General features: G+C 34.2%; 1 protein-coding gene across 5 annotated transcripts in view; it reads right to left on the bottom strand.

Moving 5' to 3' along the window:
• The window catches only part of LOC128241408 (BMP-binding endothelial regulator protein-like), a 76,219-nt gene extending 61,893 nt beyond the window's left edge, over positions 1–14,326 (bottom strand). Inside the window, exons 1-3 of one of the 5 annotated variants that reach the window (XM_052958327.1) lie at positions 14,219–14,326; positions 6,254–6,409; positions 5,048–5,568 (exon numbers count right to left, since the gene is read on the bottom strand). In XM_052958327.1, the coding sequence (XP_052814287.1) occupies positions 5,048–5,156 (109 nt within the window). In that variant the 5' untranslated portion in view covers positions 5,157–5,568; positions 6,254–6,409; positions 14,219–14,326. Of the gene's footprint in view, positions 1–5,047; positions 5,569–6,253; positions 6,410–10,611; positions 10,764–13,885; positions 14,188–14,218 lie in introns of those variants that run through there. The other 4 variants (XM_052958323.1, XM_052958325.1, XM_052958324.1 and 1 more) reach the window with 4 other exon arrangements.
• Positions 14,327–25,321: the final 10,995 nt, after the last annotated feature.

The following is a 25,321-nucleotide window of genomic DNA, read 5'->3' as shown; positions in this document are numbered from 1 at the left end:
ACATTTGTACACAACGCTATTAAAATTCGAAACTACGACCCCCGAATACGAAACTACCGACCTTTACATGACAGTTAAAGCTAGGAGCATACCCGGGTGGCACAAAACAATACGAATTTCACGCCAAAGTGAAAGCGAAGATCTTTAACAAGATTTTAGATGTCTTCAAATGCGTTATGGGTTACATATGTCTTACGAAGCGATTGTAAATTGAGTCGTTCATTGTAATCTCATCGTGTAACCAAATCTCTGACAAATAGATAAACAGCTGACGGTGTAATATACTCTCTGCGTTAATTCTTCAATCCATAATGCAAATTCCTGTCGTTCATTCGTATATTGTTCACTTTCATTATGATTATGTGAAAATCTATTAAAGACAAATGATGTGATGCGTAATCAGGGATTCATTTGACTGCATCTTTTGTACCTGATGGGTCTTAGCAAAAACTCACTCGGAACACCTCGGCCATTTTCCATCGAAAACAACCTCGGATGTATAATTATGGAAGGTTCACAGTGTCAGAAATCTATACGTTAAACTACGCTGCGAGATGATCGCGTAGTAATTTGAATTTAGCAGTTAACATTTATGAATATGCTCTTGTGAATTTTACTTATTTATGCAATTATTCCTTTCACAATGAAAACAATAAAATGTGATACAAAATACATATATAAAAGTTTCAATTAATTAATACTAATATGTATGTATTTGAAGTAACATTAGGTTTCAATTACTAAATATGAAAAGTGTGTTTGAATTTATAATCATATTTCTTGTACAAAAGAAAAAATGAGTATCTTAAGCATTTATTTTTTGAAGGCATGAGGGTCCACATTCGTGTCTCAATGAGAGCAGAAGGGTGACTTATGACTTATGAATGTGAACAAAGTACTTGTTTCAAAGATAGAACAACTAGCAGTCCAAGGGTGGGGTGTGCACCCGGGGCACACTTACCCCTCCTTTAATTCTCCAAGTTTATTTTTTATTTCAATATCGGAGAAAAAAAGTAAATAAAATACGCCCAAAATGCACCATTTCGGACTAGAAATTGTTAAAATCTTCTCGGTGGAATACCCCCAAACCCCACTGCCATCACTTAAAACCAAATTAATTTCGGTTCCGAGGGAGGGGCGCAAGTCTAAGGGATTCATCCCTTAGTTACGCCCCATCTATCATCAAACCCTGGACCCGTCCGTACGAATATCACCAACGATCTAAATAAAACCTGAATTGTTAGCAAATATTTTAATAAAAAAAGACAGAAAATGCTAGATAGTTTACCGAAAGGTGTTATTAAAACACTTAGTAAAACCAATTATGGTTTATTTTCAATTCTGTGAATTACTCACTGTTTATGCATTTCACCACTCTCTAGGTTGTATATATGTTATGCATTTCTGTAGCTCAAATGCTTATTTACATTGTTCAATATATTCTGCAATAAATACTGGTTAAATCAAACACTGATGAAAACTAAATTACTACTATTAGCAGGGATTTAAAAAAAATCATGTTCCAAATCGTATAGTAAAATTACTCATTTTAAACAAAGTTCGACAAATATATAGCCGACATAAAATCGGTGAGCGAGTGTCTTTAAGCCCGGCCAAGGCGCCACCGTGATCAAAACGAAAGGCAAGCTATTTTAGAAATGCTTTAATACCACAATTAAAAGTGTAATTATATTATCACTGCCTCATTTCATTCCGTGTAAACATTGAAAAGACAAATTCTTCCGGTATTTTATTTAGTAATGTATCTTTTGTGACAACTATAATTAAGGGGTTTGAACCCCAAAGCCGAACATTGTAAGACACATGCCTATTGCGGTTTATAGTTGAATTGTATTCATTTGGACGACCTCGCACACCGCGTTATTCAAAATATGGAATATATTGTGTACATTTTTCATAGTCTGGATTCATTCATTATAATTATACTATATCACAAGATCACATAATGCTTCTTTCTCATTTACATTGTTTGTAGTTTAAAGCTATTTATCTTAATATATTTTCACTGAAACAGCATAATTTTCTTTAGGTTTTATGTTATCAGCTTTTTTTAACATCCAGACAATTTCAACAGTAAATATTCTCTCTTGCGTGTCTCGAAATTCGTTTTATTTTTATTTTAAATCTGGAAAAATTCTCAGGGGCGATTCCAGGATCCAGGATTTGACGTTACTTAGGGGCGTAACCTATTGACTCGCGCCTCTCCCTCAGAACCGAAACCCATATGATTAATGTGTTGGCAGGTGGGGTGGGGGTAGTCCGAACTAGTGCATTTTTTGCATATTTCATTACTTTTTTCTCCTTTATTGAAATAAAAAGTAAAATTGGACGAACTGGGGGTGGGACGTCAACCGGTTGCGACCATCTCCTCCCTGATAGTGGTGCTTACATTATAAGAATATGCGTTATTTACAAATACAGTAATTATAATATACAAACAATATCCTGAAACGAAGCCAGGCGAAACGTGCACTATCGATTTATTATACAAAAATACATATTCCTTTTTCTCTGGTATGTATAAATTGTTACTATATAAGGAATATTTCATTTGCATATGTTATAATATTAAAACTTTATTTTTTATTTTAAAAAAAATCGTATGATATAATCAACTGAGACTACGTTCTGAAGTCAACATTTATAACTTAATATTGCAATATTAATAAATCAAATTTATTTCGTACAAAATATAAGTAAATGCATTTGAAACTTCATAACAATTATCAAGCTTAAAGATGTATAGATATGTTCATATGTAAAGCATGTTTATTGCTTTATACGGTTAATTATTATGATGAATTACTTTAAACCATTGCAAAATATCTTCACTATAACACCTGAAATATCAAAATGAAACCGCAACGAATCAGTTTAGGTGGGAATTCAAATTTGCACGTGTGTCATGCACGATTTTGGTATTTGATCTCAAAGTTTTTAAACCATGATTTTTGAAAGGTTTAATTATAAAATTTTAATAATTAGCAGCTAGAGGAAGTGTTACTTCAAACTCTTATAGGATAAGTATAGATATAATGATGGACCACAATTAATACAAATGTTTTAATTTACAGAAAAAGAAATAGATAGCGAAAACAATGGTTCTTATGAAGGACATGTGTTGAATTTGAAAGAAAGGTGAAGACAACACGGTATTTCTACCTTATGAGATGATAGTTTATCACTGTAAATATTTTAGCACTCACCAATTATTTAATTTATGCTATTAAATACACGGTTACAGTTGTTATCAGTGATTAATATTTTCCAGAAATGCATTATTTAGTAATTGGTTAAAGGTTAATCACTCAAAATTTACGTTTGTTATACATGTGAATGTAATGATTATGATTTTTATTAAAATGGTAAAGTTATAAAACGGTAAAGTTATAAAACGGTAAAGTTATCAAACGGTAAAGTTATCAAACGGTAAAGTTATCAAAACGGTAAAGTTATCAAATGGTAAAGTTATCAAAACGGTAAAGTTATCAAACGGTAAAGTTATCAAAACGGTAAAGCTATCAAACGGTAAGTTATCAAACGGTTAAAGTATGAGAGTGCAGCTTTAAGTTAGTCATCCGTTGGACGAAACATGAAATGAACAACTTATTTCCTTCAGACTGACGTTGCAATAAAAACCAACTCAATATCTCATTTAATTATAATTCTTGAATAAAATATTCATTTTCGGCAACAGGGCTTAATTGTTTAAAATATTTTTTTACCCTTAGCTTTGAGGACACAATCGTTGCGTTACATTAAAACAGATAATTACAATCACCAACATGACTCTTACCAAAATGAAGACTTATTGATCAATGATGGACTGATTATCCAAAATAAAATCTAACAACTTTTAAATGTGTTTTTTTTTCTGAAATTTATTCAATTTGGAATGAAACGCCTTTCACATTTACAACCCCACCTAGTAACCCTCAACAATGTTTAGATCCTTTCGTTAAGGCTAAAAATTGGTTTGGTGAGGGTTACATCCTATCCCAAAACAGGAAGGGTAGGTAGGCTTTTTTATTTTTTTTATTAGGCTTTATATATGAACGTTATTTTCATAATTGGAGAATGATGCTAATGTTATGTTCTGGCCCCAATTTCTCTTAACTTCTTAAGTCCCTTATAACTGGATTAAGCTAATCTCACTTTTTCTTTGTCTATACTTTGCATGATGCTTCTTAACTTCATTAAAAGTTATTCAACCAATGATAGAAATTTCTTTTATGAATATCACAAATGACCATATTTCATTTACCAAAATCACATTTAAGTATGTGTTTTGTCGATTTGAAATAAGCTCCATTAGCCTGTTAAACTACATTTAAAAAAAATAATAATAAACAGTAGGGTATGTGCCTATTTCGTAGGGTGGGGTAAGGGAACCCGAACCAAACTTAATTTTAGACCTAATTAGGAGAAACCAACTGTACCCGCCCAAAAAGTTTCCATATATGACTGTATAACTTGTAATTTGTATTTGTTATATTTCTAACCATACAATCTTGTTAATATATATTATTTTTCCTTTACAAGTATATATCAAAAACACTTTGTATTTTTCATGTTATTGACCTCAAAACACATAATGTAGGGCTAGAGGGTCAGCGGACCCTGTCGGTTTTTCGAAGCACCACTATGCCCTAATGGAGACCAGAATGTGTTCCCGCCTGCCTTCAAGAATTCAATACTTAAGATAATCAAATATTTTTTTGTTCTAATTAAAACTTGAAATGTGATAATGAATTCAAACAAACTTTACATATTTGTAGTTGAAACCTAATATTACTTCAAAAATGCACAATTTCTAACAATTTGTAGGAAATTCATAATGCTTAAATTATCTATTCTCTGCCCGATACAATGTTCCCTTTCTGTCCCTCAGCAGCCTGTCCCTTTTCTGTAGCACCCTGTGCTTTTTAAAACATATCTAGAACCCTTTAATAGAACCACCATGTGATCAGAGTAAAATCAAACTGAAAATGAAACTAGAAAAAAAATAAAAAGATAAATCTTTTACCTGATAGTTGGCTGTCAGCATACTTGTTGAAACACATGATGATTATAATCCAAATGATATTGCGTAATCCGACAGAATTGTTGACTGTAACTCCATTACTTGGAAACATAGTATCACATGTGTTCGTCCGTCCGTACGATAACAAATCACACGTAATCACATTGTATCACATCGAAAAATTATTCGACCATTTTTTTCTTCATTTCTTTTTATTTTTCAATTTAAATTTTTCCCATAAACCTAATGACTTTTAACTATTAAGTTAAGTTTAATTATATTGAATGTTCATTGATTCAAATCTTATAGTTTTTCTTATCATTGGATTTATTCCATACAAGATTTCTATCTTCTACCCAAAGAATTTCATTCCATTATGCACTATAATACTTGTAACCACTTTTTATTCATTTTCCGTGCAATGAATACACTTTATTTTTTTACATCACGTGATTTCCAAATTAGTCACGTGATTAAAAGCAAATCCATGATTCCACAAATCCTATTGGACTAATGGACTCCATCTGAAATCGAGTTTAAAAATAGAAATAACACAGCAAAAAATGAAGTCCGCTCTACTACATTATTAAAATTATTAGACACCAATAACAGACCGAGCTACTTGCTATTCAAAATCATATCCAAACTGGTATTAAAGACACGAACAGCGCTTTGAACAGTAGCAATTAAATTCATAGTCACTGGTTAAAATGTACACGAGTATTTTAGTATCACTTTCGCCTAAAACTGTGTCCCCTTTTGACATTTTTCACATGCAAAATATGTGCACATTTATCTATTCCCCTCGACTTGAGTTTAACTGTATTATCACATTTCTTTAAACCACACATGCATACAATTAGGCAAATCCGTCTTTTGCACAATAAGCAAGTTAACTTATGATTTATTAAGGACACGTTGCGGTTAAAAACTAAATAATTCATGAAAGTTAATTAGTTAAATAAGCATTCCAATGTATGTATTTCCGACAACATTGTTTTCGCCAATATTCAAGAAACTATCTCTAATTTAATCATATAGGTTTCTCCATTAAAAAAACGAAATTTTATATAATCCTTTATTTTCAGTAATTCGCAATTTAAATATCACGTGTAAGTTTAAAGATTGTGTGCAACTCGTAAATAACTCCTGTATTATTGTTATCATCATCCTTTGCAAAAAAATAAGATAAAAATCCTAGCTGCGCACCCCTCCGTCCATATGCATCGTCTCAATATAGCCAAATGTTATGACATCTTTTCGGTAATTCTTGCTTCTCTTTTGGCCCAATAACATGTGCGTTCGAGCGTTGAGTGACATGGATCAGCACGCGTAGACGTTTGTTTTTTCCCAATTCCCTGAAAGCTGCAATATTGTTTTGTAAATAAATTGGGGTGCTGTACAATAAATATGTCATTTACACAAATATCAAATTATTTGTTATGTTCTGAAATTTGGTTTTGTTGAACCATACAAGAGTATTTATATTAAACTCAGTCTGATGGATTACAAATTGCAAACGCCTGGAATATGTCGTCTGCAGCTGCATCATCGTGATATTCGAAACGTGAAAAGAACAGAGTATAAAACAACATGAAAGAAATTTGTACTCATAGGAGTAGAGTAGCATTTGTGAAGTATATGTTTTATATATTCGCATTTTTTCACAATGATTTAGAAAATCTATTTCATAGAACATGATATTTTAAAAGTAATTATTTCACCATTGTGAAATTTGTTACCATAATTTTCACACATTTTTGTGAAAATGTTATTTATGAAATGTGTGACCCTGGCAGAGCAGTGGTAATACTGATTTCAGCGGTGTGTATTTTTCAAAGATGTCCTTGATAATTGATGTGATAGATAAATATGTACCGTATAAGATTTACAAAATCCAATTCATCATAATTTAAATCTTGTGAAAATTAAGTCCACATAGTTCACAGTGCACTGTACGGTCTACACTTTTCATGATATAAATATTGTGCCAGATTTATTAAGAATTATTAGTATGTATACCAAACTGCTTATTAAAAATTATGGTACTCTTTCGTTAAAAGGGTTATAAAATCTTAAAGCGTTTGACATTTGATTGCTAAAATAATCTGTTGTCATCAGTGAATGTATCATAATACTTAATGTCATTATTCCCATATAAAAACTATTGTGAAAGATGCTTTTGGGTATAACTGGTTAGACAGATGTTGATTTTATTTTTGATAACTTCAAAGTGAATACATCACCTTAGGATGGGCGGGTACTAGATAAAATGTACATTGAGTTTCATTACCATTAAAATTAACCAAACATTAATTTAAGAATTTAAGTTGTATAGCGAGTTTTGTCTGTAGATTAATAAAATATGTAAGTGGCAGTGCTCTTTCTCTCAGGCAAATAGTCCTTAAAACATGTTGCTTTTAGTATAGTTGTGAAGTAGTAGTAGTAGTAGTAATAATAATAATAATAATAATATACTACTACTACTACTACTACTACTACTACTACTAATAATAATAATAATAATAATAATAAAAATAATAATAATAATAATAATATTAATACTAATAATAATAATAATAATAATTCTCAAAGTAACTTTTTATCCAAGTGTATGTTACAGTTTTACAGTAAACACAATAATTCGACAGTGTTCTAAGTCTTTGATACTTTATTTATACTCGCACTCGGACTAGGTCTATTCGACGAGTACTTCGATAAGACTATTAGTCAAATAGTGTTTTTGGAGCATAGTGCACAGACAGAATGTAGCCCTGGGTAGAGCTACCCTGCACGGTTATGTCACAAGGGACATCCATTTAACGTCCCTCCCTGGAGACGATTGGCATATTAGTGGTACGGCGGTAAATCAAACCTGCGACCTCTGGCTTGGCATTGAAGTGAGTTACCACTAGACCACGGATCGGCCAATTTGTGAAACACTTTTTGACATGTATATACACAAACAGACCACGGATCGGCCAATTTGTGAAACACTTTTTGACATGTATATACACAAACAGACCACGGATCGGCCAATTTGTGAAACACTTGTTGACATGTATATACACAAACATAGGATGTTACGGTTCTTTTCGCTATTCGCGGCCTGTCATTAATTGAAAACATCCATTTAAGTGATTGTATCGGGGTTGTATGTTTAATTTCAACATGTCTGACAACTTAGTGACATTAGGTAAAAGTATCAATATTGTTATAGATATGACCGCGGTTTACATTTCTGAAGCAATTTTATCATCCAATCTGGTTAAATATCGTCTTTATCCCCACTTGAACTATTTACATCAAGGTAAATCTATTTTATTCGATTTTTTTTTAAAATACTCTAAATAACTTTTGTTTTAAGAAAACAAAACAATACATGCATTTAAAAATTTAATACGCTTTGAAGTTATTTTATTTATCGGGAATGAGATTGTTAAAATGTTCTTGGATTTAACATACTGTTATCTCGATGTTCTGCTTATGTCGAACTTCTTTTCGAATATGTTGGGTTAAGGAAGTCATGTTTGTATGTGGGCTATATCGAAATTTCGTTATCTTGAAATATTTCCCGAAATCCCGACGACTTCGACGTTTTAACGTAAAGGTGCATTTTTACTCCCAAATATTTACCACCATTAATACAATAGTTTTAATATGCCAAAAAGGATTAATAAATGTCGAAACCAATAGTTCTTATGAAGAATACCGAGTTAAATTTGAACGAAATGTGCAGAAAACGCGGTGTTTCTACCTTATGAGACTATAGTAGATCACAGTAAATCTTTTAGCACTCACCAATCATTTGATATTTTTTGCGTTTTCGACAATTAAATACACGGTTACAATCTTGTTATCAGTAATTAATATTTTCCATAAATGCATTATTTAGTAAGAAGTTTAAAGTTCATCACTCAAAACTTATGTTTGTTATACATGCGTATGTATTGATTTTGAATAAAAGTTTTACTTAAACTCACGTGACCTTAAAAAATCGTTTTTAATGTTTAAATATGACAAAGCTATGCACCTGACATAGATATTAATGTATGAGTTACTGCTATGTACTGTCACCCAAATATACACTATTTTAGGAGCCGCATTTCGGATGTTTCGTATAATTAAATGATTATTTTATCTTCGATAGCTTGTTATAAAGTAAGATTAAAGAGTAAAATGTATGTTCGACATCGTTAATAAGACATCACTCCCTAATTAAGAGATGTTACATTTTGTACAATAGATTGAGAAAACATTTAAATGTTAAGACACAAATATTTAGGCCGACACTGCGTCGGCGAATCTGTCTCGAACTGCACTGAAAACGGAAGTTTGTTAACAAGAAATGCATTTTATTGATGTATCACATTATGAACTAGCCCAGCTTATTGTAAAATAGAATTTAAATACTCCGAATTTTTGTTTGGTCAAATATTTACAACCATTAATATACAAAGTCAACAAATAAAACAAAGTAAAAGTTTTACCTTGAAATATACCATAAACTAGAAATATAAGTATTATGTTATGTTCGTCACAAAATACACGTGCACAAACTTAGATATTATGCTAATGTCCGTCTGTATTTTTCTATATTTACGAATATCAATGATTATTATATATTCAACTGACTCGACTTCATGCTTTCGTAATACGCTATGACAAATGTAATAAATATTTTATGGAACCATGTTATTATATAGACAGAGTGCCAAGAAGTCATAAAAGTATTATTCATGCAATTATTATTGATTGATTAATCTCTGTGCCATACATTCCGCGAAAATACATACTGCCACTAGCCAATTAATTAGTCTGTCGATATTTTGACACCCTCGTTCGTCGCCAATGTCAAAACCTTGTCCAATTCCCCAGAAACGAAACTTTGACAGTTTTATTAGCTTGATCATAGAGTTACGATATTAAACTGCTAATTGTTACAAATCAGACCGCCATTGCGGTAATTTGTTTTTCTTTTGGCCGAAAAGTGTTTCTTTTGGACGAAAAGTTGGGGTCATGATGTCTGATTGTTTCAAAAAAGCGAGCAATAGATGTCGAAAAATGTATTGAGTTGGTAAATAAAGGAAAGCCATTGAATGGTTAATGTTGACTATGGCTGGAGACAGGGTTCTTATACTTGCAATGAAATCATTATAAACGATAACAACCAGACTTATTAATTACAGATACAAATGCATGCGGAGTTTTATTGCTCTGTGTTCTAGCACTTAAACTAAGTGAAATGTATCATTGAAAACGAAATTCAAATTAAAACTTCATAAACATCGTGATCATCATGAACATCATGATCATCGTCATCATCAGCAGCAGCACCAACACCACAACTACCACCACCACAATCATCATCATCATCATCATCATCCGCAGCAGCAGCAACAGCGGCGGCGGCACCACCACCACCACCACCACCAGCAACAACACCAATACTTAAATCTTTCTAAACTACTTTTGTTTCATTAGTTAAAGTTGTTGTCGTAAAAATAGTAGTAGAAGTAGTAGTAAATAAATTATACTATATTTGTTTCCAATGAAAAAATCCTTACCTACGTGAATTATTGAAATTATATCCTTTGAACAGTTTTCGATATAGAGTTAAATCACGTTTTTAACCCTTTTTGCGAGTAAGTAAAACATTACATGATAGTTTCCGCACTAATACCTTTAGATGTTAACTCATTAAATATTCCAAAATAACGTATACATCACTGAATATACTCCGACGGATTGTTTTCAATCAATAATCTATAACTTGTGAAAATATTTGCCTATATATAAAACTTTCGTCAAAATTATGTAAATGTTTGTGCTATGCCGGTTAGTCATGAAAGGTCCCGTCGTTTATTTGAAGTATGTGCAACATTGTCTATCAATAAAACTAATGTTTTTTCATAGACGTTTTTTTTGTAGATTTATCTATTTTAACGATTCGTATAATTTATTCATGTTTATCCGATTTACGTGCGTTAAACACGAAATATCTCACGGTTTTGTTTTTGTCGTTGCCATCAATATCATTATCATCATTGTCGTCACAGTCTTTGTTAAATTATCGTCGTTAACATAATTATCCCCATCATCATTAGCAGTATCAGTAGCAGTATCAATAGAAGCGGTATCATATTGGTTAAATCATCATCATCATCATCATCATCATCATCATCATCATCATCATCATCATCATCATCATCATCATCATCATATTCATCATCATCACCACAACCGCCACCACCACCACCACCACCACCACCACCACCACCATCATCATCATCATCATCATCATCATCATCATCATCATCATCATCATCTTCACCGGAATAATCACCACCAGCAGCAGTAGCAGTATAAAAAGAAGCAATAATAATAATAATAATAATAATAATAATAATAATAATAATAATAATAATAATAATTATAAACATCATCATCATCATCATCTGGTGCAACAACAACAGCAGCAGCAGCAGCAAAATCACCTTTTTTTCATGGACCATTATTGCATTCGTTCTGCTTATTACTTTTAAGTAATTAATGAATATAACATAAAGGAAATGTGTGCACTAGCCTACCACCTGAAGTACTTCAAATGTGAATTATTCAAATAATCAAATTATTTTATGAAATTATTATAAACACAAATGATATGCGCTTATCTTCGGAACATTAAACTGTCTGAAAAGATTAAAATAAATTCAAACATACAGTTTAATGCCAGAAAAAAAATGAATTATCACCTGTAGATCATAAGTTCTATGTTAAAATAAAATTTCTTAAGCCTGGTTTAAGATCCTCTTGATAATGTTAAGAGCACTTCATGGCTCCTGGATGGAAATAAAATGAAATTTTAGACAGGTATTTTATTTCTCAAAAGGCCATATAATATGTTCAACTATTAAAGTATTTGTTCAGAGAGAATAATATTTAATATTGAAAACAATCATAAAATTAGGAATTGATGATCATGAGGGTTTTTTTTTTAATCTGACGGGAATAATGTTATGGAATAAGGGTAGTTGTTTTTATTAAAGATTATTGTTAAATATTGATATAAATTAAGTCAGATGATAATATAGAATTTATAAAAAAAATATGAAATTTAGAACATTTATCATGAGTATTTGACACTTAAAGGATTATAACATATATATGTTTGTTGTTGTTGCTGTTGTTGTTGTTGGTGGTGGTGGTGGAGGTGGTGGTGGTGGTGGTGGTGGTGGTTTAATGGTGATGGTGGTGGTGGTGATGTTTTAATAAAGATGGTGCTGTTACGATTACCATGGCTACCAATAAGGACATATTACAATATTTAAATATTACAGATGATGAACAATATGGGTCCTATCGTTAGAAGATTTTAATTACTTATTAATACCGTTATTTTAGGGAAACCTTAACCTTTGTTTCATTGAAATGCTTATTTCATATTCAATTATAAATGAGTACATGGTCATTTAATTCAATATAAAGCTAGGCAAAAATAATTCTTTATTAATATTATTTATCATATCCGAAAAATATGGTAGATAGGTATAACTTTTTTTTCTTCTATTTTATTCATTTTGGAGAACCGGGGTTCTTTACTTAACCGACCTATATCAGGGTATATCAACATTTTAGAAAAATGTATAAAATGGTCAAATTAAAACATGTTCACTCAAAAGAGAATGCACATTTTTAGGAAATACCGAAAAAAAAATCCACACGGGTCGGGAAGAAAATTATAGGGTCTTTAGGATAAGTGGAATCAAAAAAAAAAGTTTACGTCTCATGTCGAACATAAACTAAATTATATAACAATACAACAAGAAAAGAAAAAAAGAGAATAATTATAAAGTCTACATTCGAGTTTAATTTCAGAACTTTTTTTAAAAAATTCTGATTGTTTTAATTTATACAAAGCACAAATAATTATTTCCTTAACTCCGAGATGTTAAATAATTAATTATGTAGAATAGCGAATATTTCTAATGTCCAGTAGTTAGAACAATATTTTCGGGCGTGGTCTTTCCGTTTTTAAAGATTTAAATGAATAATTCTGTGCGGAATAATATGTTTTGTTTAAGGTAAGCCATCCCTGATTGGAATGCGAAGATGTGTCATCGCATTTTAGGTATCAGCATCAAGATTATTTTAATTTATGTTGAATAACCATTTTATTGTATGTGCACGGATTTCATTTTTGAGAAACAACACAGTGACAGTACTATTATGATATAATATGCTAAAAGGAGGTGAAAAAACGGACAAAAAAGTACTATGATTAATGAGCGATTTTATTAAAGTGACACTCTTATTCAAAATCAATACACATGTATTACAAACATAAATTTTGAGTGATAAACATTTAAATACTTGCTAAATAATGCATTTATGGAAAATATTAATAACTGATAACAAAATTGTAACAGTGTATTTAATAGTTAAAAACAAAAAAGTATTCAATAATTGGTGAGTGCTTAAAGATTTACTGCGATCTACTATAGTCTCATAAGGTAGAAAAATCGTGTTTTCTGCACCTTCCTTTCAAATTTAACTCGGAATTCTTCATAAGAACAATTCTTTTCGATATGTATTCATCCTTTTTAGTATATGAAAACAATTGTATTAATTGTGGTAAATCTTTATTGGGAGTAATAGTCCATCGCTAATTCATTTCTTCAATTACACACTGCCTACATGTATATAAAGAAGGCTCTCGGTGAACACTAACAAATAAAACTTAAACATTTTATTGCTTTGAAAATGAAACTTTACCAGTAGCATTTTTTTGTACTAATGATGGATGGCTTACCTTAAAACAAAGATAAGTAGATAAATTACCTTTAATGTTAAAACGCAAGAACCGGCCATCTGCAAAATGAAATCCTTCTGATTTGCATAGTTTTCGTCAATTCATTTACATTTTTGCACTTAATTCCCATCCATTTAAAGTTGAATTAATTAATAACTTATTCTGCACCGAAACACTATATGATAAACATTCCTTCATGACGTTTCAAATTGTTCACAGTATTTACTCATTCATCTAATTTATTTGCTTTTCAAAGTCTTACTTCAAAAACTCGCAGTGCAAAGAAATAAGACCGAAACATGCATTAAACATAATATATTCACTCCCCCAGTTTAAATACTGTCTTAAGCAGTAAAATATACCTTAATGAAATAATCATTGACTCTTATTTTCTTTCTATGTCGTCGGCTGGGCTATTCAGACAGAAGGGCAGCGTCTTTTCACGGTGTCGACAGTCGGGCATAGTCTTTTCGCGTCGCCACCCTATCTAAAACATCACACCTCACTAGACGTTACAAGTAGGAGTACGGTCTGTTCGTCGCTCGACGGAGTAAGCTTATCTAGTATTTCAATCGACTGCGGTTTTTACTCGACTAAGGTTCTTCTCCTTTTCATAATTTAAAATAGAGACTGTTTTTCAGCATCAAAGGCACCTTTAAATGAAGCCACGAGTCGGGGTTTTCAAGGTCTCTCGCCCCTTACAAAAAATAGAGGGGATGAGGTGTTACATAAACTTTGTGGGTAAGGCTCACCTGTTGCCTTTAAAGACTGAGACCATATTTATGACACTTTCGTGGGAATGAAATCCTGCTTTGGTGCCATATGACCTGTATAAATTTAAGTGGCATTCAGCCTAAAATATTACTGAACCTGTTCAACGGTCAATATTTCAAAGAAACTAACTATAGAGCCGAAACTATACTTGAGTAATTGTCGAAAACATGGATTTCTACTAAATTACATTTTTTTTGCTGTATATTTTGTTTCTTTTGAATTCACATATTCTATAAATAAATGCACTTTTAAAGAAATATAAAAACACATCAGATTTTTTTTATAACTTTTCTTATTGCAGTCGAAACTCGCTATGTCGAAGTCACCGGGACCTCGGTAAATACTTCGAGATAACGAGAGTTCGATATAACCGACATATTAAACATGTCTCTCTTAACAGTGAACTTCGACATAATCAGAACATCGAGATAACAATGTTCGACATAACGAGTTTAGACTGTATATATGATTCAGTGAGTTGAGATTGAGATTAAAGTTTGACCTGAGTTTTTTCATATAAGAGACGGAAGTTTAGAGCAGTAGTTCCTCTATAAATGTTACTAATAGTACATTTGCAATTGATATATTGCATTCTTTAGCAGTATCTCTCTCCCTCAAGTACTTGACGAAACATCCTTTATATTGAATAGAAGAAATTGCCAAAATCCTTATCTGCAAACCGTTGAGAAGTTTATTTAATTCAAAAGCTGAATATCTTTATATCAAATGATAATCTCATGAATATTGATATGGTATAAGTTTTGATTGGTTCTTGATTGAAAGACCGCCTATTTCTGATTAAGAAATTGATGTTTATTGCTATGAGGCTATTGAGAAATCAGACGTTAGGTCTGTGTTGTTTAGTATAAAGCTGGCCGCGTTTTATTATTGATATAAATGTTTCAATTATTGCAATTTACAATATTGTATGACTAGACTGATGGATACATTGATACTGTTATCAACGCCACTGTGAAAAAAACTCCATCGTCGTTGACTTTCAAATGTGAATTAGTTTTTGATGTGCTCATATAATTAAATAAAACAAATGCTGCTGAAAACGGTGTTTCAAATCTTGTTACGAATTCTGCATATCAAAAGTGTATCCATGAAACTGTCAAGCGCAGTGGACATTTTAAAGTTAACAACGATTACGTTAACAACGATTACGTTAACAACGATTACGTTAACAACGATTACGTTAACAACGTTGTTAACTTTAATATTGTTTTGAACAATCCGCCCAATGGTGAATTCAATATCATAGCTGATTTAGGTGTATGTTCGTATGACAAAAGACTTATTGTGTGATATTTTATTCCTTTTTGTGTTCACCCTTATTTTGTAACTATATTACCATATTGTAATACATTATATGTACTATGGTCAATAATGGTTGTTCTGGACCGTGAATGCACCCCCCCCCCCCCCCCCTTCACACACACATTCATATCACCACTATCCATCCATATGCTTGTAAAATAAAGCTTGTTTTTTGTTGGTAGGAATGCCGTAAAATGTAATTAAATACGAAATTAAATGTTAATGTATACAATCAAGTATATGATATGACGATTAAACTTAAAGATGCCAATTTAAGAAACAGTTAAATATCATATTTAATGACATGGTCGCAGCCTTGGAACGTCAGGGAGTATGATTTTCTTCGTAAACCGGTCCATGAACACTTAATTATTTCACTTTTTTATTGAATTATACTGGTTACCTTCCTAAAGGCTTCATTTCATATATTTATGGATGTACAGTAAAAACTCGCAATGTCGAAGTCGTCGGGAGCTCGGGAAATACATCGAGATAACAAAAGTTCGATATAACCGACATATACAACATGTCTCACTTAACCTAACATATTCGAAAAAAAGTTCGACATAATCTGAACATCGAGATAACAGATTTCGACATAGCGAGTTTCGACTGTATATTTAAGCTTTAATTAGTGACACTTTTATCACGATCACTAGCGACTCTACGCTACATGTCGGAGTCAAAAGAAGTCTGTATTTTGTTAGTTTATTACGCAGCTATCTTAATTTATTTTCAGTTTAGTTTTGGGCGACAGACGAGTGTCTCCGAGGCACGGTTAAAATAAATTTTCATTAAAAGACAGCGTCTGGCCAGATTAAGATATAATCAAGACCTTTAGTCATGTTAGCGCGACACCTGAATTTTCGGACCAAGCTCTATTTTAACGGTCTCTGTAACCCCGCGGAGTTCCTCTGATTTTATCGCTAATAACCACCGTCATTCGTAACACCTCTGATGTGGTCCTCGAACGCTAAGCCAATTAATGTATAAAATAATTAAAACCCGCTGTTTATTTGTCATAATGACTCTGATGTTATGGCATATGGCCCGATTCATTTATTATTTAGCAAGATTTATCACTGGGTTCAAAAATCTATTTTGGAAATTGGATTAGTAGTGCGTTGTGGTTGAAGCGGTAACATGATTAGCTATCATAATTTATTACGACCTTAACGACATTGACCTGCGGTTTCAGGGATATATCTGAAAATGTTAGTTTTTTTATTTATTTTATTCCCTTTCCGTATCAATTAAATTGAGAGTGTGCATACCGTGTTGTTATGATGTTAGTTGTCATTGCGTACAAAATAGTACTGACATTTTCATCCACCTGTCAGTTGTACCCCCCCCCCCCCCACCACCACCCCACCCCATCCCCCTAGGTCCGGTTATATACCGGGGAAATGAGCGATGTTTTTGCCTTCCTGGTGGCCCCGCAGTGCCGGGTGAATGCGATGGTTTTGTCTTCGTGCCAAGAATAGCGGGGAATGGGCCTTACCTAGGGTCCCTGGGGTGCAAGGGCATTTAGCGTGGATTTCACACCAGTTCGTCCCCAAAGAACAGGGTTTTTACCCGGGCTTGGCTGGACCGGATACACAGTCCCCGCTATTCCCCGGACCTGGTGTGGGCGTGGTTACAATTGACTGGTGCAATACTATAAGTGTTTCTGCATTAAGATTTTTTTTACTGCTACCGACTAAATACCTTTTTCCTCATATCTAGATAAGAAAAGATTTAACGCTTATGTACGAAATGTTGTAAATTGTTTTCAAATTTATATTTCTGGCATATCATCGTAAGGCTAATATTATAATCAATAAAGATACAATCTTAAACAACACTTTTAAGATTATGTCTGCTTATTTCATTCGGATTACCCCCAATTTCATCGACGGCGCGCGTTGTAATCACCACGCGCCGACTTAACGCGCATGTCTGGACCTAAACGCCCCCTAGTTGCAATAAAAATCAACTTATTGGCGACTCAACGTCAATCTGTCCGTAATCTGGCGTTTGGAGTTAATTGCGAAAGCAATGCCTCGTTAATTTACCTGTAAAACTGAACTTTTTATTGACATTTTAGTTAACAAAAATACCTTCGTTTCGACAAAAAAAATGCGGAAAACGTCAGAGGGCAGCTGATGCGGTGCCTGATGTTTTAAAGAATTTGACTAATTTATAAACAGTCAACCCACAGAGTTTTAAAAAGGCATATTTTAATCCAACAAAGCGCACAAATATAGCATTATGGGGCTGAATTAATTCTGGGATTATTATGAATATTACTGCCATATTGAATGTGATCTTAAGATCTTCATAAAAACAACATAATACAGGTAGTTGTTCAGGAGGGGACTTTACTTAGAATTGAGTGCTTCAATTTTATCTAAATGAAGAAAAGCTTGTTATGTAAGAGTAAGAGTTAATGATTAAGAATGGATGGAGTGAGCGTAGCGATCGAGCCTTTCTTAATCATTAAGGTGTTACTTCAGGTCATTTAACTTACTTATAATACAACCTCATTGGCTGACACATTGTCAATGACATACTGATAGGGAATGTCTATCGGATGAGCGGTAGGAGGCGGACCTTTTATCACCCACGAAAGTTGAAATTCTTAATAATTAAGCCTAGTACTTATTGATGGACTATCTGCTATTTCATTGTCTGAAGATGTAGCCATTAATTGCTTATATTTATTATCTATCATGGCTCCTACGATACATTTGCAATGTGTCTGTTGACATTTATGGTTCTAGCCAGCTCGTGCCTCCGTCTTTTCCCGAGCTCGGAACGGACGTCACCCCCCCCCCCTCTCCCGCTCCACCGGTTGTATTTTCATCTTTTTATTAAAAGCCAAACTCGAAAAAAAACATGGTGGCAGATTTATTATTGATAAAGTGATCACCAATTATTGATAAAAAAATGTACAAAGCGCCGACCAGCGTCGGAGATATATCATACTCGGAGGACCATTGTCTTAAAAAACTACACTCACTTAGACGAAAAATAATAAAAACCAATCATTGACTAGCCCCCCTGGCGTGGCTACATTTTAATTGCTATTTTGATTCAAAGAGATTAGTAATTTATTAGGCGTATGCATATAATTGTTGGCTTCAAAAGCTGTTTGATCATTTTGATTTAAATACTGTTCTTTAAACTTCGCCTTCGTGTTTGATTTATGAACGATGTAGATCCGTCTGTATGTATTCTGCACATGGTTTATAGTCTTTGTTGAATTATTGTTTCGTCTATAATGGGCATTTAAAGGTAAGCTATGATTATTCGATCTTTTCCCTCAGAAAATGTCTTATTTAAGAGTCTGCCACAGTGCAAAAGTGGGTGGGAAGGACAAACATAAAAATGTTTTAAAAGTTCAAGCTATATTGAGTTTTGAGTAGCTATAGTTTTCGATCCTCTGCACCATTAACGAAAGAAGATCTTTATGAGCTATTGTCTCTAAAAGCATTTGCATTTTTTTTTTCGGAAAAATGAGCAATATAAATGCATTTTGTGTCAACAATCTGATCAACAATGACTTGTGGTTTTCAATACCAAAAAATATGATTTAAAATTTTAAATACACTTTCTTGTTACTACCAAAAATTCGTAAAATAGAAGCAATAACCACAAAGCCACAAGACACTATTGAACGGGTATACTTGAATGTTTTGACACAAAAACACATTTATGTTGTAGAAACACTTACGTAAATTCAAATGTTTTTTAGCCAATATCTGATAAAATCTTATGTCGTAAAATTTGCTCAACTCCTTTTAACATCTAGATATAAAACTGAAATTTAACAGTTTTTTACATTTCTATTTGTACGTACCGTAAGGCTAGATGGTATTTAAGATACTAATTTGATTGAATATTGCATGATTTAACCATTAAAGAGGCACAATAAAGGTTGAACTTGATAGATGCATGTTCAATGCAATGAATTTTTTACTCATTTTACTCTTATGATCAGAACAAAAACAAAAGCATATGCTTTGTGTACAGATAAAAAAAAGGATATCAGCTCTATTTTTGCGCTTCATAAACTAGGAAATTTGTGGCCACGTAGCTATTAATTAAAACCCATTTTTATATAGGCTGATTTTTTTTAATCTGTACACGAATTATGCTTTTTGCACCTAACCTTAACCATTTGCCCCTTTAGATACTAGACGAAATGATTTTGTGATCGTACATAACCTATTCGTTTGTTTAATGGAAATACTATCATAGAAGACCACGTTAACACCATCCTGAAAAATAAATGATTTCTCATCGAATTGTTTAATTTTGCAAGAAAAAACACATTTACAAATAAATAAATATGAGAATATATAATGAATTATAGTGTGCCATTTTCGGTTTTTAAAATTGGTATTTTTACTTGTAATACGAAGAAATAATCCAGTGGATGATGAATACCGTTTTCTTTTTTATTTCAGAGAAAATAAATGACTCACCGCTGGATGAGTTGTCAAGACATTATCATTGATGAATATATTTTTCTCTGTTGCCAAATGCAACATTCGTTTTGGACGGTTTCTTCTTTTCCACAAAATTCGAATTCGTGTCGTAATTTTGCCGTACCATTCTAATGGATCGGAACGAGGCTAATTTCCGGTTTTGACACAGGCATCTGTTTGAACATGATTAATTACGGTTTTCGCTTATTTCTACATAAATATTCATACCAGAAAAGTAATAACATTTCATCAGACTTTGGGAAAATAATGCATTTTAGTCTTGCAATGGGTTTTGGCTTGTGTTGGTGATGGGAATTGTCTCGCCAACTGTAGATTTTTATCTGGGGATGGGCGCGATTCGCATGCAAGGCCATATTTTGAGGATATTTATACCCAGTGATAAATCTTCTAGAATCCACAATATAAACGTTCGCATGTACGCCAAAAAGTTTTAATTAGTGCCCCGATAATCGTAAACGCAAGGTAGGTCTGCTTTCCGGGTTGTATTCCTGTGGTGTGCCGGGTTAGTTTATACTAATTTATTAAGGCTCGAATGTGACGAAAGCAATGATAGCTTATATGATCACTCTCGAGTCCGTTTCCTGGGCAAAAATCAGTTCTGTGTCATTTTTTAGAGACCATTCGAAAGTATCCCTGGTGGGGATCAAACCCGCAACCTCTTGGGTGAGAGGCGGATACCTATACCACTAGACCACTCTCGCTTCAAGGGTCGAAGTTGATTTCTTCATCGTAATGGGTAACCATGGTTATGATAATGATGTAATTATATGTTTAACAATCGTCGTTGGTTTCGAAATATATAAGCATAGGTAGGGGCGAGTGGGCTTGTGGTAAAGGAGTCCGTCCGCCTGTCACTCAAGAGAACAGTGGCTCGATCACCACCAGGGGTACCTTCCCATGACCTCCTCAAATGGACACCATTGCATTACTGGTTTCTGATCAGGAAACGGATTTATTTGAACGTGTTTCTAATGTCAGACTTAAGTCACAATCGAACTAAAAAGAAAATAATATAAACGAACTATTAAAGCTTAAAATAACATTTATAACATTTACAAAACATCTTTTAAAGCCAATTCCTAACTTAAGTCGAATTCTTATCATTTTTCATAGCCAATTGCAAGAAATTTATGAGATATTTTAACATTAAAGTATGTTTTTCAAATAGGCCAATAAAAATAAAGTATTTTGAAAATTCCTTTATTTTTTTATTTCATATCATTAAATTAGGAAAGACTTAAGTTAGGAAATGACTTATGAAGTTGTATGAATACCACCCCAGATCGGCTGCAGATGCATTTATACAATTTTAACTCCTAATAACATCCCTCTGCGCCTACCAAAGCTCAAAAGCTCTTAAACGTTCCTGGCGGTATAAATATTCGTGTGTTTTTTTTTCAGAAATAAATTATGAGTGACAACAATAGCAACAGAATGTGTTTGTTCTTTTGATATCTCCGTCATCACCCCATTCCAGAATGCACAGGGAATTTTGATGGGTGCAGAAAGTGCCTAGATTAATCATGTCAATGCAGGGGCGGTTCTAGAAGTTGATGTTAGAGGGGAAGGGGGGCGTAATTTAGGGGCGTAACCTTTTGACTTGCTCCTCTCCATCGGAACCAAAATTAAATTGGTTTAAAGTAAAATGGAGCATTTTGGGCGTAATGCTTTAAATTTTTATCTCCTATATTGAAATAAAAAGTAAATTTGGGGGAGAGGGCGCAAGCCGGGTGCGCCCCGCCCCTGAGTCCGCTAGTGTTATGACTAAGAAACGCATACTTTAATGTATTAATGCCCTGGGTTTTTATATGTAACGTATTATTATATATAGCACTTGGGATTTATATGCAGATATACTAAATTGGATTCTATGCATTTTCACATATGAAATGTGACATTCGTACTCGTAGCTTTTGTTACAACGTAATCATTGTGCCGATTGTTTAAAACGTTGCTGTTAACAACGTTGTTAACGTCATCGTTGACGTTGTTAACTTTCAAATGTTTACTGCTGTGGAAGTGTACTGGATACACTTGTGATCTGTGGTATTTCTTACACGATTTGCGACAAAGGTTAAAGCTGTACTTGTTGTACATATTCAATTCGCTATGTCGAACTCTGTTATGTCGATTTTCGGGTTATGTCGAACTGTTTTCGAAGATGCTGGGTTATGTTAGGCATGTTTTGTATGACGGTTATATCGAACTTTCGTTATCTCAAAGTATTTAGCCGAGGTTCCGACGACTTCGACATGGCGTGTTTTGACTGTAATTACATATATATATATATATATCGTCGAACCGTTCACCTTTAAAACCTAACAACGACCTCCTTATTCGCGTTGTTAACTTGAACCAAGTTCCGAACATTCGGCTAAATGTGAAAAATGAAATATCTACCTCTTTCATATTGGAAAGTCTGAAAGAGTAGAATGATAAAAAAAAGAAAGTCAAAATCAGAATAGATAGTTAGCAAAAACAGATCTCAACTGCAACTCATTAAGTCAATGATGTGTTTGGGAATTTTGGGACGATATGTTCTGAAATATCAAATAGTTACCACTTGATTTGCTTGTCTTGCGGTTTGCCATTTGATACTAAAATAGCAAAATGAGGAAAAAAAAACAACAGCTATTGCCAACTTTTGAGAAATCGAGTGTAGCGAAACTGCCTATAAGAGTTATATTAAGAAAGTAGTGGTACACAGTTCTTTTAACAGACCAACTTACTTCATAGTGCCTTTATGTGTTATATAGGCTAATTCTTGACCTTGAACATCATGTTTTTGTTTCAATTTTATATTTTTTTTCATTTTGGACATTTTTATTGGTCACCCGGGATGTCAAAGACAGGACAGAAATTTTACAAAAAAGAGGAAATTCGCGAACATCACTCAGGGCCCACTGGTACCGAATTTTCAAACTCAATTTTTGGTTTTGAATTATCAGATTTTTTTTGTATTTAAAAATAAATGATTGAGTTTGAAAATCGGGTGCCAGTGTTTAGAACCTTATAGTAGATGTGTTTCTGATCTCGGAGACGGTATCTTCTGAACTATTTACCACATAATTGTCTTGTCTTGAATTGGTAACCATTCTCTAATTACGCTGTCTGTACCCCTCAGCGGGGTACTTGATAAAAGATTAACGAATACACAGATTACAAAAATATCGTTGTCGTCATTTATATGAATGGCCCGTAAGGCGGAGGACCTTGTTTAGAGCGTTAATCCCGTAGTATATAAAGATGTCCATTCATAAGTTTGATAATATACTAAGCTAATCGTTTATGTGGACCAAATTAATGACCACTAAACATGACTCATTGTATAAATAGTACAATTCGTTTGATCTTTGGCTCTGAAGTATTATGAATGACTGAATGAAAGAAATACAACACAAATAAATTATCAACTTCAATCTTAAGTAGAATCCGCCCAAAAAACCCTGACTTTCTTTGTGTTTTTCGGGAGAAAGTTGTAACGCTCTCTTCGTGTTTTATTTATGCACGTGAAGTTAGCGGCCTACCGGCGTGAAGTTAGCGGCCTAGCGGCATAGCGGCGTGAAGTTAGCGGCCTAGCGGCATAGCGGCGTGAAGTTAGCGGTCTAGTAGCATAGCGGCCAAAAATTAGCGGCATAGCGGCGTGAAGTTAGCGGTCTATCGGCGTATGTTAGCGGCCTAGCGGCATAACGGCGTGAAGAAAGCGGCCTAGCGGCGTGAAGTTAGCGGCATAGCGGCGTGAAGTCAGCGGCCTAGCGGCGTTAATTAAGCGGCCTAGCGGTGTGAAGTTAGCGGCATAGCGACATTCAGCTAGCGGCAAAGCGGTATGAAGTTAGCGGCAAAGCAGTGTGAGGCTAGCGGCCTCGCAGCGTGAAGTTAGCAGCCTAGCGACGTGAAGTTAGCGGCCTAGCGGCGTGAAGTTAGCGGCCGAGCGGTTTAGCGGCGTGAAGTTAGCGATCAAGCGGGATGAAGTTAGCTGCCTAGCAGCATTGCGGCGTGAAGTTAGCGGCATAGCGACTTAGCGGAGTGAAGTAAGCGGCCTAGCGGCACGAAATTAGCGGCAATGTGGCGTGAAGTTAGCGGCAATGCGACGTGAAGTTAGCGGTCTAGCGGCGTGAAGTTAGCGGCCTAGCGGCGTGAAGTTAGCGACTAAGCGGCGTGTAGTTAGCGACATAGCGGAGTGAAGTTAGCGGCCTAGTGGCGTGAAGCTAGCGGTCTAGCCGCGTGAAGTTAGCGGACTAGCGGCATGAAGTTAGCGGCAAAGCAGTGTGAGGCTAGCGGCGTCGCAGCGTAAAGTTAGCAGCCTAGCGGCGTGAAGTTAGCGGCCTAGCGGTTTAGCGGCGTGAAGTTAGCGATCAAGCGGGATGAAGTTAGCTGCCTAGCGGCATTGCGGCGTGAAGTTAGCGGCCTAGCGACTTAGCCGAGTAAAGTAAGCGGCCTAGCGGCATGAAGTTAGCGGCAATGCGGCGTGAAGTTAGCGGCAATGCGACGTGAAGTTAGCGGCCTAGCGGCGTGAAGTAAGCGGCCTAGCGGTTTAGCGGCGTGAAGTTAGCGGCCTAGCGGCATGAAGTTAGCGACCTAGCGGCGTGAAGTTAGCGGTATAGCGGCGTGTAGTTAGCGGCCTAGCGGCGTGAAGTTAGCGGCCTAGCGGCATAGCAGCGTGAAGTTAGCGGCCTAGCGGTGTGAAGTTAGCGACTCTGTTAAATATGGCTGAAAATTTACTTTTAAATGAAAGTGCGGACCGCAGAAAATAAACCGAACTGCTATGCTCCTTAACTGTTTTCTGACCAGTGTGCTGTACATGTTTAGCATTTATCACTTTGTTTTATGTAATAGTAAGATAACATGAAGTCAATTCTTTACGATTAAGAATGG

This window comes from Mya arenaria, chromosome 7, assembly GCF_026914265.1.
Source record: "Mya arenaria isolate MELC-2E11 chromosome 7, ASM2691426v1".
NCBI lineage: Eukaryota > Metazoa > Mollusca > Bivalvia > Myida > Myidae > Mya > Mya arenaria.
Note: the sequence above shows the minus strand (reverse complement) of the source record. Positions and strands in the feature narration are given on the sequence as shown.